Here is a 15,146-nt window from a genome sequence, read left to right on the forward strand (position 1 = left end):
TGCTGGCTGCTTTGCCTCCTTGAACACTCTAGGCATGCCTCCACCTCAGAGCCTCTCACTGGTAATTCCTTCTGCCCAGAATGCTTTTCCCTCAGATAACCTTCCTCTCTCCTTCATGTCATTTCTAAAATGTTCTCTTCTCAAGATGGCCATCCCTGACCACCCCATTTAAAATTGAGTGCTCCTCTATAATCCTTTCCTACTTTTACTTTCTCCCCAAACACTGATTTCCTTCTAGTAAACTGTACTATTTTTACTTTTTTTTTTTTTTTTTTTTTTTGTCTATTATCTTTCTTCCTCCACTAAAGCATCAACTTCAGCTGGCTAGGAGATGTATCTCTTTTTTCACTGCTATATCCTCAAGTCCAACACAGTGCCTGGCACATGGTAGGTAGTCAATGACTGAATGAATGAATGAATGAATGAGGCCACAGAATCAAACTTGTCTGAATCCTACCCCACACCTGGACTTCTTATTATAGAAGCAAAAAATGTCTTATTGTCAAGTCCAGATTGAGTTGGGTTTTCTGTTTTCTTGTACTTTTAGCAGAAGTGAGCTGAACTGATGCCCATGTATTATCTTAGTCCTCATACTAACTCTGAGGATTAGGTATGTTCTCTCTGTCTTCCAGATGGGAAAAATGAACCGTGGACAGATTAAGTTATATGCCAGAGATCACACAGCTAGTAAATCGCAGAGCTGAGATCCTCAACCCATCTGACTGATGCCAAAGCCATGAGTTCTTGGCTGCAGCACTCCATGCAGACCACCCTCCCGAGAAAGGACACCAGGGCTGAGCTGAGTGAGGAGCTAAAAGGTCTGGGTCAGTACTAAAGGGTCTGGGGCCACCAGGGACCTCCATAAAAGAAACACTTGCTCTTTCAAAACTCTCAAGTATCAGATGTTAAAATACCATCATGTTTCCTGCATTTCACCATTTGTCTTGTTGTTGTTGCTTGCATCTTTATTGTCTGTCTCTCCCCTTAGACTGCCCCCCATTCTATGTATCCCCAGCACATAACACAGTGAATGGAAGACTGAATTGATTCAGGTATAATTCTGCTTAATGTCATTAATTCATTCAACAAATCCTGATTAAGAACTTGCCTGTACTAAGCACTGTCCTCATGATGCTTACAGTCTAGTAAGACACTAAATAATCACATACAAAAATTACAGAGAAAAAAAAAACCTGTGACCAATGCCAGAAAGGAAAGGTATGGGGCACTGTGAAAGTATACAAGAGAAGTCCCTAATTTATTTTTTTAAGTTTATTTATTTTGAGAGAGAGACAGAAAGCCAGCACAGGAGGGTCAGAGAGGGGGAGACAGAGAATCCCAAGCAGGCACCACACTGTCAGTGCAGAGCCTGATGCGGGCCTCTAACTCATGTACCAGGAGATCATAACTTGAGCTAAACCAGAGTCAGAGGCTCAACCAACTGAGCCACGCAGAAGTCCCTAATTTAGATGGAAGGCTGTCAGATCTGAAGGATGAAAGGGGGGGTGTGGTCCTAGGGGAGGAAATAGCCTATGCAAAGATCCTAGGTAGGGAAAGAGCCTGACGCCTTCGAGAGACTGAAGGATGGTGGGTGAAACTGAGGGTCGCATCTTGCCAGTGGTGGCCTGTGCTTCCTAGGATCTGCTTGCAGGAGAGGGGAAGGAAAGGCGAGGCAGCCTCCATGTTCACAGTTTAACAGCCTTCTGCCAAAGACAGGGAGCACAGGCCCAGCTTGAGCTTGGCCCAAGGACAGAAGGAGCTTTGTCGTCAGTGTCTCTATGTTCAGACATTTGGATCCTGGTCACTTTTCCTTGGGCCAGTGTAATTCAGAGAACTAGTCACAGAAAGTCACTCTGTCTGGGAAGCTATTGTGATGGCTCCAGAACTGCACAGGGTGTTGGGGGGAGGGGGAGGGGGTGGTCAAAGGATTCCAGCAAGGAAGGCTTTGCAGAATATGTGGTTTGTGTGATCAAGGCGATGGGTTTCACCTGGCAGGGCTAGGGTGTGGCCAGTGCAGCACACAGGGTGGTGGAGGCCACTGCCTGATGATAACGACCTCCTCACTGCAGCCCTCCCAGGGGCGGGAGGAGCAGAGGAGGCTGGGGTCCCAGGACTGGCTTGCTGCTAGAAAGCTGGAGGAAGGAGTTAAGAAGAACGGGCTGATGACCGTGGAGACAGAGCTCTGTTTATCCAGGAAAAGAGGTCGTACGTAGGCAGCGGAGGCCCCTGCCAGCTCCTCCCAGAAGGACTGGGCTGGGGGAGCAAGCCAGAGAGGAAGCTACTCCCCTCCTGGCTCTGAATGCCTGCTGATCAGAGGCCAGGAACCGGCGGCGGCCTACAGGTGAGGCCTGCACCCCGGACGTCCGACGGAGCCTGCCATGGGCTCGGACTCCCAGGCGGACGGCCGGAACGCCGCGGTCCGCGGGTGGGGCGCGGGGGTGCGGTGAGCGAGCGGCAGCGGAGCCTCTGAGAGAGCCGCTCTGGGGGTGGCGGAGAATCAATACCGCCTTTGTGCTCAGTGGTTTCCTGGGGAGAAAAGGAGTGGAGAGTGGGAGTGGCGGCCCAACGGCCGGCCCCGCCCGGCAGACTCGGGATGCGGCGGGGCGGGGAGGCTGGGAACGGGACAGTCAGGGCTTGGGGTGGAGGGGATTCTGTGTCCCCGAGAGGTGCATCTCCTTGGACGGCCCTGAGTGCTCGCAGGACAGCGGCCAGGTGTGCAGAGAGTCCGCTTCTGGCCTCGAGCCGCTCGGAAAGGAGAGGGAGGAGCAAGAGGAGGCAGGTGGGGCTGGGGCCAAAGGATGGCTCAGTCTTAGGAGGATTGAGCCGAGGCGCGGGGAAGGCAGCCAAAGGGGACCCCGGACAAGATCTTGGAGGAGAGTCTGCGTCTTCAGGACGCGCGAGGGAGAAGGGGATGAGCTTGCCCAGGGCCTCTATGCCTCTTCAGGGGAGCAAGATGTACAAGCGGAGTTTGGGATCTGGGTCCGTGTTTGTGACTACAGACCTTTTGGTGATTCGAGAATGTCCCTCTAATTCTCCTAACAGTAGCTAGAGTTCTTTCTAGTGGGTATGTTGGGCCTTCTTTAGAGTGAACACCGTTAGCACTAACTGCGGAGTCTGCATTTGCCGAGGCCTGCATCTGAAAATGTGACTGTCCGATATCCTCCATTTCTCCCCAGGCCTCCAGGCTTCACAGCCCCGTTTTTCCCGCCCAGAGAGGGGCCCGCGCGCTGGGGGCAAAGTGCTCGGCCCACCCGGTGTATGTTCGGAGCGTCACCCACCTCAAGCCCTCTTCTCTCCTCCGAAGGCCTTCCCTCCCGGAACGCTGAAATTGCACCTTCTCGGCCTCGCGGAATTCGGACTTCCGCCATCCTCACCCCACTTCATGTGGCTCTTGGAGAAAGCCGGCTACAGGCTGGGGGCCCCGGAGTCCGGGCCCCGATGGGCGCCGTCCAACCTGCTCCCCAAGCGCCGAGCCCGGGGCCCGCCCGCGCGCGCCTGTCCTAACGTCCTCACCCCCGACCGCATTCCGCAGTTCTGCATCCCGCCCCGGCTCCCAGACCCCGGCGGCGCCCAGCCCCCGGCTGGGCGCGGCCTCCCCGCGGCCTGTTCGCTGCCGCACCTGGCGGGCCGCGAAGGCTGGGCCTTCCTGCCTGAGAGCCCGCACACTCGCCGGCGCGAGTCCCTGTTCCACCCGCCGCCCCTCTCCGCCGCCAGGGGGCTGTCCCCGGCGCACGCCCGGCTGCACGTATCCGCCCCGGACCTGCGCCTCTGCCGGGCCCCCGACAGCGACACGGCCTCGTCGCCCGAGTCGTCGCCCTTGGGCTCGCCGCGGCCAGACCCCGGCCGGCCCCGGCCGCGCTCGGCGGCCCCGGAGGAGGCGAGCTCCGCCCGCACCAGCCCGCACGCGCCGCGCCGCGTGGGGCCGCCGCTCTTCCACCCGGACTTCCCGTGCTGCCGGCTGCGGCCCACCAAGGAGAGCGTGCTGCGCCTCGCGCCCCGAGGCGGCCAGCTGCGGCTCTCCGCCGAGTACCTGGCCGGGCCCGGGCGGCTGCGCCTGCGCCTGGTGAGCGCCGAGGGCCTGCCGCGGTCGCGGGCCGGGCCCGGGAGCGGCGGCGGCGGCTGTTGCGTGGTGCTGAGGCTGTGGCCGCGCGTCCGGCCGCGGGGCCAACGGAGCCGCGTGGTCAAGTGCAGCGCCAACCCCATCTTCAACGAAGACTTCTTCTTCGACGGGCTGGGGCCGCCAGACCTGGTGGCCCGCAGTCTGAGGGCCAAGGTGCTAGACCGGGGCGCGGGCTTCCGCCGAGATATCCTGCTGGGAGAGTGTGAGACGCCTCTTATGGCCCTGCTGCCCCCCTTGGGTGGGGAGCTGGGTCCGGGGGCCTCCTTGGCGCCTGGCCATCTCAGTCCATAGGCTGAGAACCTGTCTTTTCCTCAGGAGGCCTCCACTCGATCTGCAGTATTCGTTCTTTTCAGGCTGCCTGGCCGGTATTTATTTTTGCTAATAAAGTGTCTGCTTCTAGCAGGGTTTCTCCCCTGTTGGCACCCTATACTCTCAGATCTGCAGCCTACTCTCTTCCCTCTGCCATGGCTGTACCAGGGATGGAAGAAGCGCGTTCACACTGAGTTGGAGCAGACCTCAAGTGGTGGTTCTCAAACTTGAATAAGCATTAGAATAATCAGACATCAGCAATGCTGAATGAGTGTGTTAAATATGCAGACTCCTGGGCTCCATCCCCAAGAGACCCTGAAGCTAGTTTAATAGGTCCGGGCTGCGTAGGTCCTAAGATCCTGTCCAAAAAGGCCTCCACCCCTCCTGGGGGCCCTCCAATCACTGAGTCACTCCAGAAAAAAGCTCTGTGACTGAAACAAACATCAGCCACACTCCCCTGCCCCCCACCAGTCCCCCTATCTCCGGGGATTCCAGCAATCCTCCACTCATCTACTCCCCACTTGTACCCACATCTGTCATGAAAAGAGATGAAATTTCTGTATCTTGATGAGTGAGTCAGGAGACATCAGACACAGTGCTGAGTTAGGTGTCCTGTCTCTTGCTTATTCCTGTGCCATCCTAGGAGGCTAAGCAGGAACCGAGAGTCAGACCAGCACGTGGGCACTGAATGATGGAGATAAAATGTCCCAGGGATTCATATGGGGAGGGAGTCCCACCTGAGTGTGAGAGCACTTCTTTTTTTTTTTTTTTTAATGTTTTTTAATTTATTTTTGAAGGAGAGAGAGAGACAGAGCATGACTGGGGGAGGAGCAGAGAGAGAGGGAGACACAGAATTCGAAGCAGGCTCTAGGCTTGATGCTGTCAGCATAGACCCTGACATGTGGCTCGAACTCATGAACCGCGAGATCATGACCTAAGCAGAAGTTGGATGCTCAACCAACTGAGCCACCCAGGCGCCCCGAGAGCACTTCTTAAGGATGCCCAGTGAATAGGGGGAGGGTGGGGATGATGGATAAATGTAGGTCAGATTCTGTCTACCTCCTACCTAAATGTCCCGATGTCAGCAGTGACCTTCTTCTCTCTCCACCTTCCCTGGAGTAGGTTCCTCTTGGCTCAGGCCAGGCTTAGAGAAAGGAAGGAGGGAGGAGGGGAAGAAAGGGAGGAAGGGAGGGAAGGAGGGGGGAGGAGAAGACACTGGGCCAACCAGCTTCTTTCCCCCTCCCCCTTGGGCCCTTTCTCAGTTTCCATGGTGCCCTGAATGGGGGCAGGGAGGGGCGGGAAGAGCCTGCTGGATCCTGATAGCCCTCAGTATATGTAATGCTAACACAACACACACATACCTCCATTCAGATCGCCCAGATTCCTTCTCCATCCTCTGGTTAGGTACCCCCACCTGTTGCCCCAGCCCAAGACCAGTAAAATCTAGCTCCAGATGTCCACCAGGTGGTAGCATTGACCAAGCAATAATAAGTGCTAACAGCTACCAAGATTATCACCAAGCAAGGAACTGTTCAACAACTTGTCGACTCAGTTTCTTCTTCCCAGCAGTTCCCAGGAGAGTTAAGTACTATTGTTATCCAATATGACCTTGGTCTTTACTCATCTACTGAGGAGTAAAGCTAGGATTTGAACCCAGAGAGTATGGCTTGAGTCTGGGCATCTTAATCCCCTCATTATCTAATATATAGGTGCCAGCTGCAAGTTCCCAACCAGGATACTCTGAAAGGGGTCTCCTCCTGCCCTAGGATGACAGCACTCCAATTTTTTCAATCTGTGAAGTCACCCATGGGTCTAGCTCTGTCCTTAGAACTGTCCTACTTCAACCCCACCCCACCCCTGCCCCCATAATAACCTTTGGTAAGCAACTGCATTCGATGCCCAATTGAAAGTCCCTGGAAAGAAATGTAGAGGCCCTTTAACTTTCATTCCTGCATTCCTGCAATACAAGGTAGGGAGGCCCCACGAGGTGCCAGGCAGTGATCAAAACAGACATGAGGTTCAAACAAGTTACAAAGTGAGTAAGTAAAATGTAAAAAAAAAAAAAAAAAAAAAAAAAAAAAGTTATTTGGTAAGATAGAGAAAAAGAAAGCAGGAAAGGGGCATAGAAAAGGGGAGTCACTGGGGCGCCTGGGTGGCTCAGTCGGTTGAGTGTCCGACTTCGGCTCAGGTCAGGATCTCACAGTTTGTGAGTTCGAGTTCGAGCTCCGTCTCGGGGTCTATGCTGACAGCTCAGAGCCTGGAGCCTATTTCAGATTCTGTGTCTCCCTCTCTCTGCCCCTTCACTGCTCATGCTCTGTCTCCCTCTGTCAAAAATGAATAAACGTTAAAAAATTTTTTTTAATTAAAAAAAAAAAGGGGGAGTCAGATAAAGAGAAGGGAGGACTATAGGAATGGAAAGAGAGAGGGATGGACCAAAACATCTTTTGTTAACCACAGTACTTTGTACCAGGTCTCGTGCCTTACCTGTGTTATCCCAGTAATCATCACAACCACTCAGTAAGGTAGTTATTGTTTGTTAGTCCCATTTTCCTGACAGGCAGGTCGGGGAAAAGCCAGGCTGCAGGGAAGGTTTAGGACCCTGGCTCCACCAGATGCCCCACCCCACCCTGCTGCTCAGAGGCGGCTGTGAGGTGGGAATTCACAGAGCAATTCACTCAGTTCAAAGCTGTCAGCCGGCCCCTGTGATGGGGGCCACAATGTCCCTGGAGAAACTTCCTGGCCAGCTAAAGCCACAGAAACGTGCCCTAGGACAAATCAGGTCCTAAGAACCCCTCTTGTGTGCACACAGCTGGGGCCTCAAAGCCTCCAGGACAGTTATTGTTGTCCCCTTTTTACTGATGTGGTAACTGGAGACCAATAAATGGCAGGCCACCTTCTTATCCAAGTCTTTTGGCTCTAAAAACCAGAGCTCCTGCCTTTCAACCCTCCTTGCTGCATCCAAACCTAAGTGACCACAAATGTTAACTGACAGATGAGTGATACAGGCAGGGTCACCATAGAAAGTTCAGGGCCGGGAGCTGGGGTCAAACTCCTGCTGTTCCCTCCACCCACAGTGGCCTTTGTGACAGGAAAGGGGAGGGGTGGAGGCTGTGAGATCTACAGATGTTTATAGAGCACTGGTTGTGCTTCTTCTAATGGTTTGGGGAGGAGGAGGGACAACCCCCTCCTTGGGTCACTCCAGTGGGTTGGTGGGTTGAGGTCTCCCCACCCACCCCCCGCCCCGCATGGACCTCCTAGAGAAGACCCAGGAAAGATTGTCCTAATCAATGAATCAGGCTTACCAGAGGGGTGGCCCTTGGAGGATGGGGCTGGGGTAGTATGTGGTCCGCAGCCTGCCCAGGCCCCACATATACTTTCCACCTCCACACCCCCAGGCACCCCACTGGAAGGGCAGGCTCGCACTGAGCTTCAAGTGGTTTCTGTGGCTTAGGGGGTGGGGGGGGAGGGAAAACAAGTTGGTGACTGCTCTCCAGTTCCAAGCCACCACCACCACCCTCCACCCTCTCCAGGCTGCTTGCTGGCCCCCTGAGTTGAGATTCCCCAGCCTGATAAGGGAACTTGGGCACGTGGGGGGGTGAAATGATTCTCAGATCCCTATCAGCCTCTTCCTTGCATAAGAATGTAAGAATGCATCGGAGGAAAAAACCACTGCCTGATTTGAAAGGACTGATTCCTCCAGAAAAAGGGGCTGTGATTGGAGCAGGAGGGAGGAAGGTTAGGCATGGGGGGGGGGGGGGGACTTCCAAAAGGATGACCATGGTACCTTCTTGCCCTAGGGAGAAAGAGCCCCAGGCATGTATGCTTAGGGCAGGGAAGGAGTAGAGACCTGAGAGTGTCCAGGAGGCACGTGACTCACAAAGACCCAGAGGCCAGGACCCTGTCTTCCCGACCCCCGACCCCCGACCCCCGGCACTTCGTCCTCACCCCGCACAGTGGCACAATTAGCATGGCTAGGAGAGACAGCCATGGCTGTAGTATCTGGGGTGGGCAGGACCACCTGGCACAGTGCCAGGGCCTCCACTCTGTACCCACAACTGGGATGTCAGAAAAGACCCTGGGAGACCCAGAGTCACAGAGGAAGAGAGGCTGAAAGAGGAGAAAAAATGGAGAGGTACAGAAGACAGACCCATAGACAGGGAGGAGCTGGCAGGGAGAGACACAGATAGAGGATCCTGAGTGGAAGCAAAGCCAATCACTGGGCTAGGAAGTGGGGAGCAGTCCAACACGACCCCAGCCCTCCACTGCAGCCCTGTCCCTCAGCCTCAGGCTGGCTCCTCCTGTCTGCCAGGGGGCACTGGGTGCTTTGGAGAGTTTTGCCTCCCACTCCAAGCCTGCCCAAGGGGGAGAGTCCCCAAAGCAGACCAGCATCCTGTTCTGTGCAAAGAAGTATATTTAGAGGCATGGACCACGCATTTACCAAAAGGACACGGGCTACTCAGAGGCACAGGCACACACAGACTCTCGGCATGAGAAGGTCCCCAGAAGGGTCCACTCCATTCCTCCTCTCTCCCTATCCCCTTGCCCACTATCCTAGGAGTTGGGGAGTCCTCTACTTTTAACCTTTGTCCCTCAAGCTGCAGCCATTGGGAGACACTGGGGGGCTACCCAGGAATGGAGGTGCTGATGGTAGCAAGAGCGTGAAGCCTCCAGAGTGGGGCAGGAGTGGAGAAGGGCACGGTGGGGGGGCAGGAGAGGGAAAAGACAGCTGCCTGCCCTCTCCACGCCAGGTGCCACGTGCTGCGGCATGGCTGGCCCCCACTCTGCTGTTTACCAGCTGGGAGTGAGAGCAGGGGGAGGTGCCAGGGAGCCGCCCCACTGCAGCCTGGCCCCTGGCCAGCCGGCTTGTTGGGTAACCAGGAGAGCCAGGCCCAGCTAATCAAACTCTGGAGAGAAGTGGCGTCCGGACCTGCTCTGCCCCGAGGCCCCTCTGCAGGGCCCTTCCTCAGTGCCGGCCCTGGTGCAGGCCAACCCAGTCTAGGGGCTCTGCTTCCTCCAACTGGTGCAGAGCACGGCATCTCTCCTCTCCTCATCTCTCCCCTCCCATCTTCCTCTGCCCCTGCACACTCCCCTAGCCCTGCCCTGCGGCCCACCAACAGACCTGTGGAGGCATCAGGGAGTCAGAGAATTCTAGGGAAGGACAGCCAGGTGCAGGAGCTAAGCAGTCAGAGGCCTCAAGGAACTGAAGAACCATGGGAGGAGTCTGACCTCATCCTGGAGAAGAGTCACAGTCCGCGCTCCCCCACCCCACAGAGAAGCCACCCCTTTCCCATCTCCCCTTTGCACGTCACCTATCTTGGTTCAGATAGAAAACACACCATTCCAAAGTCACAAAGTCCTGGGTTCAAATCACAGTGCAGCCACTTATTGTTCTTGGGCAAGTCAGTAATATCTTTGAGCATCACATAGCTTATGGGTAAATCTGGAATAATGGCGGATGCTATGAGAATCATGGGTTTCTAAAGTGACTGGCAAAGGGCCTGGCACACAGTAGGTGATCAATAAATGCTGGCCTCCTTCCCTTCACTTATCCTGTTTCTCTCCAAAGCTCCAAACTCTGTTCCTCAGATCTCTCTCCTTGTCCCCTCCTGGTGCCAGGCCACTCTGCCAGCCACTCCTTTCCCCTGCCTGCTGACAGGCCAGGTGCTCCCTCCCTGCTCCCTCCTCCCTCCCCTGGGCCCTGCTCCCTGCCCTCCTGGGCAGCCGGGGCAGCAAGGACGGCACCAAGGGAGCTGCCCCATGGACAGGGCCCCACAGAGACAGCACCGAGCCTCTCAGGGTAAGAGGCCCATGGCCCTGCAGGCAGGTGGAAAAGACTTGTCAGGAGGTTCAGGAGAGAGAAAGAGAGAGAGAGAGAGAGAGAGAGGAAGACTCTGGTCAAGAAGAGAGGAGGAGGAGGACAAGACAAGAGAGAAGGAGAGAGATCGATTGGCAGGGGATGCAGGCCAGTCCTGATGGAAACTGAAGGAGAAGCAGGAGGGGCTGGGGACACTGCAGAGGAAGAGACTGTAGAAAGGGGGATAAGCAGGAAACACAGGGAGGGGAAAGAAAGGGAGCAGCGGGGAAGGAAGACAGGTGTGGGGTGGTGGGGGGTGGGGGGAGAACAGAGTGAAGGAAGCTAGATCCAGTGAAGGGCCAGAATGTGGGCAGACCCTCCCAATGTCAGCGCCCCCTGCAATGAGGTGGGGACACTGCTTTACTCAGCTGGCAAACAGCAGCAGTGGATGGAAGGCTGGCCACCCCACCTTCTGTTCATTCACCAATGGAGGAGCCCCTCCTGCCTTTAAGGGTGACAGACAAAGGGTGGGGGGAGGAAGCAACCACACCCTGTTCGCTGCCCATGCCCACTAGCCTGGCACTTTTCTCCCCACTGGCCCAGGGGTGCGAGGTTTCATTTGTGCAGAGAACGTGGGGAACCAGGCCGGGGGCAGTGGGATGCACAGAGTCAGGCAGTCCTTGTCCCCACCCACAGTCTATAACTCAGAGACCCTCTCAGAGCAGAATGCACGGCCACCTGCTTGGTCAGCTGTGAGCACCCAGGGGAGTGAGTGCCAGCAAGCTCCGGGGCCACCTGGTGGAGGAAGAACACCACCGCCTTGGCAGGGAAGCACCCCCACCCCAGGAGGCCAGAGAGAGGGTGCCACGTCAGGGAGGAAGCTGGGTGGGGCCAGGCAGGATCAGTGGGAGGGGGAGGGGCCGGATGGAGTCACTCCCTCTCTGGGCAGTCCTCCCCCACCCCACCCCAGCAGAGCCCAGCCCTTCTAGTGCATTCCCCCCCACCCCCACCCCGCCCCGTGAAGGAAACCTGCCTGTGGGGAGCATCTCCTGGGCAAAGGGACAGTGTGAGGGGGATGGTGGAGAGGTGTCCGGGAATGGCCAGCAGAAAGAAAACCCCAGTAGCAGAGCAGATTCAGAGGTTAGGGAGCAAGCCTGTAGGGGGCCTAAGGCAGGGCTACAGGCTTTTCTGGTACAAAAGGCTAGCCTTGTGCTCTATGAGGAGCTGTTGTGTGGTTGTAGGAAATCAACCAACACCTGGCAGGGGAAGCCTCCTCCCAGGGTCTCCCTCGGTAGGTGTTCAATAAATGCCAAAGTGAATGACCATCGCCACCACCGGGTCGCCACAATGCTCTAGCAAAGGCTTGCTCCTCAGCAGCTGCCCCTGCAAGGTGTGTGCATCCTTGCCCACCCCACGTCAAGCCGCTGGGCACCCTACTGTCTGCTCTCTGCCCAGACCTGCCACAGGAAGGGACCCCCTCCTCTGCAGGCTGGTATGCCACAGGAGCCAGGGTTCGGAGGGCAGAGTCTGTGTTCCCAGTCTCCATCCTCTTCCTCCAAACATCCTCACGGCCTTACTCTCAACCTCCACACCTCTGGCACTCCCAGGTGCTTTTGGGCACAAAGGAGAGACCACAGAGATGTCACTCTGGCTGCAGAATATTTATTGTGCACCTCTAATGGGCCAGGCGCCACAGAAGGCTCTGGGAATAGCAAGGTCAACAAGACAGACACAGTCCCTTCCTCCACAGGGTTTACCGACCAGCAGGAAAGCGTCATTTCACGGATAGTGACACAATGATAGCAGTTAGGGAACAACGTGGTGAGTGTCAGGAAATCAAATACAAGGTGCCGAGTGTCAGCATGAGGGGAGGGGAGAGGGGCATGTACAGCTTCTCCAACTGGAAACTTGAGGGATGAGGGGAAGTTGGCTACACTGACTAGGGTGTCAGGGAAGGGCATTCTGAGAGAAGGGAGAAGGAAGAGCTTGGGGAACTCCCAGAGGCAGTGAGAAGCCCAGCACTTGTGAGGACCTGAAGGGCATAGAGCGAAGAGAGGGGTGTGTGCAGGATGGTCCCACCTTCTGCTCAGACACCAGGTTCAAGAGAAAGGAATGGGGTGGGATAGGGCCAGTGATGGGGTGGTGTTCCTGGTGCCCATGGTCTTCAACTTTTGGCCCCGACCCCCTCTCTTCTCTTTCCAGAGCTGCTGGCCGCAAAGAAGACCCACAGCTGTGAGTAGAGGGTTGGGGCAGCACCTGGTGCTGGGTGTGGAGAGATGGCAGGAGCTCAGCAAGGCTCCGGAGCTGGCCCAGAGACAGAGGAGCCAGGCAGAGGTGGCACCTAGGGAAACAGGGAGATGGGGAGCCGGGGGTGGGGTGTGAAGAAACCTCAAGATCAGGGTGATGGGAGGTCAGGAGGAAGCCTGTGGAGTCAGAGGGAGCACCACAGGCTGAAGGAGAGAGGGATTAGAAGAGACCTGTGGGAGAAGAAGAGGAGGGGTGCTGGACAGAGGCACAGGAGCTGGCAGCGGGAGGGAGGGAGACAGAGAGCAGGGGGAGGCAGCGTTGGCCTTCAGGACTCAGGGAGCCTGCACCGGGCTTTGCGACAGCTGAGCCACATTTGGTGTTCATCTTGGTGGTTAACACATCCTGAGGTGTGAACAAGCCAGGCCGTGCAGAGCTGGAGAGCAGGAAAACCTTCACCTCTGTAGGAAACATGATACACAGGGACACTCTGGACCCCGAAAGACTGAGGCCACAGCATGTAGGAAGGCTAGAGCTCAGGAAGGACTTCCCAATGGACACTGGTGAGGAAGCATCCCCTCTAGGGACCTCTCAGCACATGGGATCTAACCCCTTAGTTTGTGGAGGCCACTCCCCCAGAAAATGCACCCACCCAATCTCAGTCCCAAAGCTTATATCCCATCAGGTCCAGGCGCACCCTTAACCGCCTGAGGGTACTCTGGGAAAGGCCTCCTCCAGAAGCACGGTCCGCGCATTAATGAGAACCACTCTGGCGCAAGAGAGACCACCTGCCTTTCTCCATGGCACTCCCCTGGATTGCCTACCAGTTCCTCCTGAGAGCTCACTGACCTTGCCCCGGCTGCCAAGATTGCCTAGAGCCTCCCTGTTCCAAGCAGGGACATCTCAGAGGGCAACAGCGTCCCCTCGTCCTTGAGCTGGGCGGACAGGCGCCAGGGGGCTATCCAGGATGCTGCGTCCTCCTGGGTGGGGGGTTGCTTGGCTCAGCACAATCCAGATCTGTGCCTCGCCTGCCCCTAGCCACAGGGCCCCACGGAAATGCTGAGCAGGGCCCTGGGAGGAAAGCAGGTCAAGGAGTGACGTGCTCAAGAACCGGGGGATGGGAACCAGGGACCATATGTGGGTGGGGGGGGGAAGAAGGGGGACTTTCGGAGCAGCTGGAACTGGAGGAGCCTATACTCCATCCCGACCTTAACCTCTTACCACAGAAACCTTGACCAAGACCACGCCCCTTTCCCCTCTCCCAGCCCCACTGGGCCTGTGCAACCAAGCCCTCACCCCCACCCCAGAGTGTCCTATGAGAAGCCAGGGTGACAGGCCTTCCGTGCATGTGCATTCTGCTGCCCCGAGAGCCAGAGGAAGGCCAGCATGGAAAGGTACTGTGCTGAGGAGCTATTAGAGGCCCGGCAAGACCAGAGACCTCTTAGAGGATCAGAGAATCCGGAAGAGATGAGGGACTCCCCCAGGCCGAGAGCCTCAGAAAAATAGGTTCCGAACTGAGACAACCCAAGGAGGAGATCCAGGACAGTCCCAAGAAGGGAGGCGCCGAGGAGGGATTCCCAGACCAAGAGAGGGCCTAATCACTAAAGGGCCCTGAAGAGGGAACCCTCAGGCCCAGGTACCCCACAGAGCAGATCTGAGGCTGAGAGGGACCCTCAGAAGGACCCCCAGGCCAATAAACTCTAGCCTCAAGTGCCAGGAAACCTCCCAAGCTGAGACATCCTCAAGAGCTAGAGGATGGACCAGAGAAGCTCTCCCATCCCTCAGGTGGGATCTGGGGCCAAACTGCCTGAGTTTGAATACTGACCCCACCACTAACTAGCTGTGTGACCTTGGGCAAGTTACTTAACCTCTCTGTGTCTCACTTTCTTCAAAATGGGGATAATGGTGCCTACTTCATAAAGTATTTTGTGAGTATTAGATAATCCACATAAGAAATTAATAACCGTTTCTGGCACATAGTAAACATTATTATTATTTTATTACCACCACCACCATCATCATCATCATCGTCGTTGCCAACATTATCTGCATTCCAGTTTCAGTAGTTTTGGTCCTGAGGAAATAACCCTACCTGCGGATAATGGATATTTGTCTGATGATTATTACTGCTGCTATTATCTTTAGTCCCTAGCCGAGGGCATATGCCATGTCTGGAGGGAGGTCATGAGCATGGCGGGTGGGGTGGTGGGGCGGCCTCTCAGACTGCACCCCACTGGGCGGCAGTTGACAGTCCACAGGGTCTCTGGTGGCACCAGCCACTGCCCCCCCGGGGGCAGACACCCTGTGACTTACCTCTAGAAACATCCCTGTCCCTGGAGTCGCCTGGCAAAGAGGGTCAGGCTCTGGTCCTCAGCGGGAGGGGGAGTAGGAACCTGGCCCCAGGCTCCCGTGAGCTCCATTCTGGCTCCCCAGCCAGAACTACCTTGACGGGTGGAAACAGCTTTTACCGCGTGTGGCTGTCGCATGTGGTTTTGGAATTTTCCAACGCCCCCTGCAATTGGCTGCCCCGCCCCTCACACCCTGCCCCAGGCCCAGATTGGCCACGTGCAGCGCCTGTCATCCTACTCGCTGCACCCCAGAGGGGGTGGGGATGGAGTGGGGGGGTTGTCACTCGGCCACCTGTGTGGTGGTGGCTTCAACCCCCCTGGCCCAGAAGAA

General features: G+C 56.3%; 1 protein-coding gene across 1 annotated transcript; it reads left to right on the forward strand.

The window, feature by feature from the left end:
* Nucleotides 1-3,210: 3,210 nt before the first annotated feature.
* Nucleotides 3,211-4,411, forward strand: C2CD4D (C2 calcium dependent domain containing 4D). Its single transcript, XM_047082641.1, has one exon. It carries the CDS (start codon nt 3,383-3,385, stop codon nt 4,409-4,411), a length of 1,029 nt encoding a protein of 342 aa, XP_046938597.1. The 5' UTR covers nt 3,211-3,382.
* The last annotated feature ends 10,735 nt before the right edge of the window (nt 4,412-15,146 follow it).

Source organism: Lynx rufus, unplaced genomic scaffold (assembly GCF_022079265.1).
Source record: "Lynx rufus isolate CCGP_SWC_20201006 ecotype Redwood Valley unplaced genomic scaffold, mLynRuf1.p SCAF_2, whole genome shotgun sequence".
Lineage (NCBI taxonomy): Eukaryota > Metazoa > Chordata > Mammalia > Carnivora > Felidae > Lynx > Lynx rufus.

Excerpts from the sequence above, each read along its gene's own strand:
- C2CD4D (XM_047082641.1), top strand. The coding sequence starts at position 3,383 with ATGTGGCTCTTGGAGAAAGCCGGCTACAGGCTGGGGGCCCCGGAGTCC.